Source organism: Clupea harengus, chromosome 13, assembly GCF_900700415.2.
Source record: "Clupea harengus chromosome 13, Ch_v2.0.2, whole genome shotgun sequence".
In the NCBI taxonomy this organism is placed as follows: Eukaryota; Metazoa; Chordata; class Actinopteri; order Clupeiformes; family Clupeidae; genus Clupea; species Clupea harengus.
The window spans coordinates 18036168-18041167 of NC_045164.1; the positions used below are offsets into that span (position 1 = coordinate 18036168).

General features: G+C 42.5%; 1 protein-coding gene across 2 annotated transcripts in view; it reads right to left on the bottom strand.

Annotated features, from left to right (window-relative positions):
• Window positions 1-4413, bottom strand: part of LOC105910576 (monocarboxylate transporter 9-like) — a 12350-nt gene extending 7937 nt beyond the window's left edge. The window contains exons 1-2 of one of the 2 annotated variants that reach the window (XM_012839303.2): window positions 4134-4413; window positions 3028-3267 (exon numbers count right to left, since the gene is read on the bottom strand). In XM_012839303.2, coding sequence (XP_012694757.1) covers window positions 3028-3232 — 205 coding nt within the window. In that variant the 5' untranslated portion in view covers window positions 3233-3267; window positions 4134-4413. Of the gene's footprint in view, window positions 1-3027; window positions 3268-3433; window positions 4066-4133 lie in introns of those variants that run through there. The other variant, XM_031579167.2, reaches the window with a different exon arrangement.
• Window positions 4414-5000: the final 587 nt, after the last annotated feature.

Genomic DNA, 5000 nt, shown 5'->3' on the forward strand with positions numbered 1-5000 from the left:
CATGTCACTCTGACTCTCTTTCTCACCGCATTAAGAGAGAGAGAGAGAGAGAGACAGAGAGAAAGACAGAGAGAGAGAGAGAGCGAGAGAAGGAGAGAGGTGTGTCTTGCACAAGCCAATGTGAAGACAGCGCAACAGTGACGGATAATGAAGGGGTAGGTTTGGAGGATCGATTCTCAAATGTAACACATTTGATCTGTTGTGGATTACTTATAATAGTCTTTAGTTGATAGTCAAACCTGTGGACAATCTCTCACTCTTGTAATTCCTTTCCCTCTCTCTCTCTCTCTCTTTTTCTCTTTCTCTATCTCTGAGGATCTTCTTCTTTGCCCCCACCCCTACAGCTTGACATCTGAGTGCTGACCTACAGTCACCCCTAGGACTCTGCCACTGTCTGCACTTTTGCCTGTTAGCCCTTAGCAGATATAGGATTAGATAGCATCTGTATATGATCAACATATCCACTTCACAAGGCAAAACTGTGACTGTGGCTTCTTTCTTATCGACTTAAATCTGTTGCTTCTCATATTTCTATATGGACTAAATTTCACCTATGGTGTTTTATTTTCACAATAAATTGCATTTAACTAGCATAGCATATGACAGGAAAGCTGTTGTGGAGAGAGGATTGTTTTCTGGCAAATATGGTAGATTTTTACAATAAAGTGCCTTATCTCATTTCTGTCTCAAACTGTTTCTTCTTAGGAATTTTAGGATAAATGTCCGTGATTAAACTGATACATTATTGAAACAATAAAGAGATCATGTCTAGGTTTCCTAAGCTTTCAAAGATCCATCTTTGAGAAGTAAAAATGTCCTATGGGTTTCTTGTAAACATCTCCAGAATATTTTTGATGTGAATAATATCAAAATACATCCATTACCATATTTGACCTTCAGTAGTGTAATAGCAAAACTGAATACATGTTGCCCATGATTTAGGGGAACTGGCTGCACTTTTGCCTGTTAGCCCTTAGCAGATAGAGGATTAGATAGCATCTGTATATGATCAACATGTCCACTTCACAAGGCAAAACTCTGACTGTGGCTTCTTTCTTATCGGATTCCAGATATACACAGATGTCAGATCCTATCATTCCACTTCACCTGGTCATGCATCTTAACTGATAAGAACTACTTCGAAGTTCCCCAGGTGAACTTCCTCAGGTGTCCCAGGATGGACGATTCTTACATAATTAACAATAAAACACACAACACAACACACCCACCCACCCACACACACACTGCACTGATAAAAAACTGACTTACATTTCAGGTTTTATGCCTATCAGCATATAACACTCTGCTCTTACCCGGTTTGCATTTACTTATCTGTGTCTCTTTACAAGTGTTTGTAACCCCCCCCCCCCCCCCCCCCCCAGCAGCTTAGTTTGACGATGACCGTGCTGAGTAGTCCTTTACGGTGCCAGTGCGGTTAGTACGTTTATTTTATTTTATTCATTTATCTCTTGAAAATCTGTGTTTTTTTTTTTTTACAAGTGTTTGTAAACCCCCCCCCCCCCCCCCCTTTTCTTTCCTACTGTGAGGCGCATTGTGTTACTTCCTTGTATGAAATGCGCCGTACAAATAATTGATTTGATTTGATTTGCATCATAAATGATGAGGAATTCCTGCCCTCCGGACTCCATCTAATGATTGGCTGCCAGCCAATTAACACTCTGGGTACTAACACTGAATAGTTTAGGTCCCGAATACATCTCTGATATGTTTAAAGAATATAAACTGAGTAGGGCTCTTAGATCCATGGACTCAGGTCAGCTAGTAGAACCCAGAGTCCAAACTAAACATGGTGAAGCAGCATTTAGCTGTTATGCTGCATGCAACTGGAACACACAGCCAGATATTATATCTTATCTAATATCTTACATCTAAGATATTAGATGTGCCCCAAATGTAGCAATTTTTGGATTGAGGTTACAAACATTTCTTGTTTAGTGTGCCAATGATTGATTGAGCTCAAAAACTCTATTCTTACTGCACTTTAATTACTTTCTTTTAATCAAATGTTTTTATTCTATTTTATGTACTTGTAGTTTTGCACTGTAATGCACTTTGTCTTTATTTTTCCTGTGGATGTTCCTTTTGCCTTTATTTATGTAAAGCACATTTAATAGCTTCTGTGTATGAAATGTGCTGTAGAAATAAACTTGCCTTGCCTATTGTACTGACAGACTGCCTAGAAAACAGCTGACCCTGGAATGTATACGGTCCATATCTGGTCCTGTCACTACTACTACTACTTCACTGTGGAAGACCTGACCCTTTCTGCTGCAAGGATGTCACTTTAGGTCATTATGCATCAGAGACCTCTCTAAAGCACTGCACCTCCATTAAGATTAATTATTCAACTTATGAATAACCAACTAGGGCCCTGTCCACACCAACAACAAGTACATTTGAAAACACATAATTATTTCTCCGCTTAGCCCTTCCGTCCACACTAATACAGTGTTTTTTTTTGTCATCAAAAACGATACTTTTCAAAAACGCTCTATGAGTTGCATACATTTGAAAGTGCAGGTTTGGTGTTGTAGTGTGGACAGGGAAAACAGAGAGTTTCAGAAACAATGATGTATGGTTGCCAAGACACTGGCAAAGGTTTGTGCAGGAGACACCAAAACAAACATGGTGGGACAACAAACACTTCTAAGCCTGTAAAACATTTGGAAAAGAATAGTATGGATGGAGAACATTTTTACATAAAATCTGCGGTTTCAGATTTACCTGGCCTAGTGTGGACGTAGCCTAAATTCAATCATAAATAAATTATTGTCTGTATATATTGTTAGAGAGTTAAAACGGTGATGACACAAAGTGACAAAAGTACAGCACAAATACAGCACCTCAATTATTAAACACTGAAAACACATGGAGAAGCAAACAGACAGGAGAACAAGTAAACACAACAACAATGCCATGCCTCACCCCCATCTGATACACACACACACACACACACACACATACACACACACACACAACCATGCAGCACACAGATTTCCTACTCACTTGTGAGCAGCGCGACTCCCGACACCATGGACCCGACCCAGGCAGTCATCCCTTTTCCCTCCTGGAAAGTGTTCAGCCACTCGGGGTACAGCACTCCGACAGCCTGAGGAGACCCAAAGGCCAGGAACTGCGCCATGAAAGTGGTGCCCACAATCACCCATCCCCAGCCCCCATCAAGAGCCTTCTCTGCAGTTACACCACCCATACTGTTCGCACTGGGGATATTCTCTGCAAGGGGACCTAGAGAGAGAGAGGGTTCACAAAGAATTTAACAAAAAGCATAAACGTATTCAAAAACACACCTGAAAGTGAACAAGCTCCGTTGCCTCCAAAACTGGTAAAGCTAAGCTGAAGACATTGGGTTACAATGGCGTCACCCTTTTAAAAGCCGTTCTGAAACACTTACAAAAAAATTGGGACAACGCAAGAGGTTAAGATGGAAAAGTGAGGGATGCTGAAGAGTTGTCCGTCCGCCGGACTGTGCGTGCCTGACTGAGCAGGCAGGTCTTTCGCCTTTAGGCTCTTTGGAGTTATCTCGATCTATCCATCGCGCGCTGCCCAGTTTTAAACGCTCACATGAAGACCACACCTCGAAGGAGGAGGAGAGCTATCGTGTCGTGGGACCAAACTACCTTCCTCCGTCGTAAATTAACCCTTTAGTATTTCATTGAGTATGTGCTCTCACCGCGTTTTTGTTCTGTATTGTTTTGTTTTTGGTGATGGTGTGCGCTTTCAGTAACTACCGATTTTTCCGTTTGGCGGGACATGAATAATTTGTGCGCGTGGAGAGAGGCGCTCGTGCTGCTGTTGCCTCAGCATCCGTGGGATAACGCGCTGGCTGCAGAAGTTTTGTATAAGCCTGATGCCGTTATGGCCAGTGCTTACAAGACCACAGCCACGACAAGTCAGAATCAAACCGTCACACAGTCCCCAGTCTAGTGTTAAGCCCTCATGTATTCAAATAAATGTACTTTGAAATCTGCGCTCCTGACACTATTATTTTAATTAATGTAAATATTGTAATTTTGCTCAGTGAAGGCGATATGTCGTTTCACTGGCAACACAAGCATCAGGAAAAGCAATATTGTGCATGCTATTTCACTTACCTCAAAATGATCTCTAGGCACCTGTGGACAAATGTGTGCATCGAAGCAACAGAGCTGCCATGAACGATGCCGGCAACCCTGACTAAGGAATAAAAGCTAGGTAAAAATAAATGACATGTCTTCGCATCACATGGAGTAGCCGGGTGTTCCTGCTATTATTAGGGTTGGCTAGCTGTCTTCAGGATGCTTAGAGCTTTCGCATCCGCTTTGCGCAGAGTCGCCGGTAGGAATAAAAACCGGTTCAAAGCTGTTTTCACTGGTCCGGGTGGTGCGCAACACACCAGGGGGAATGCCCGTCCTGCTGACACGCGCAGCACAACCGCGCGACTAGTCAACAGTGGAAACTATGTGCAGACAGACGCAACAGCCTCTGTCTTGGCTATCCCTGCGTTTCTCAGTTTTGGAGGGTTTCTGAGGTTGTAAGTGATGAAAAACTCATGATTATGGTATGCATATGAACACTCAAAAAAAGGATACTGAAGGATAGGATAGGATAGGATAGGATACTGAACTGATCCCCAACATCTTATAAGTCGTCCACTGCGCCTTCAGAACGTCATATTTAAGTTCATTCTTGTAGAGAGGTGACATCTTAGTGAAAGTGGGGGATTTGTCCAGCCGTTCCATCATCAAACTCAAGGCCAGAAAAAACACAACAAAGAGGCAATATAGACACAATGTTTTTGATGATAGGAATTATAGCCAGATACATTGTTCATGCTAGAACTACTCCAGTCTGAACCAGTTCCTGGATAATAACAACCGGGAGATGTATTAGGCCAGCGCCGCCACTGGGTGCTGGGAACGGACAAAGGGAGTGTCAGCACACGGTCACATGAACTCCCCTCTTGGAGGATTATGTTACCT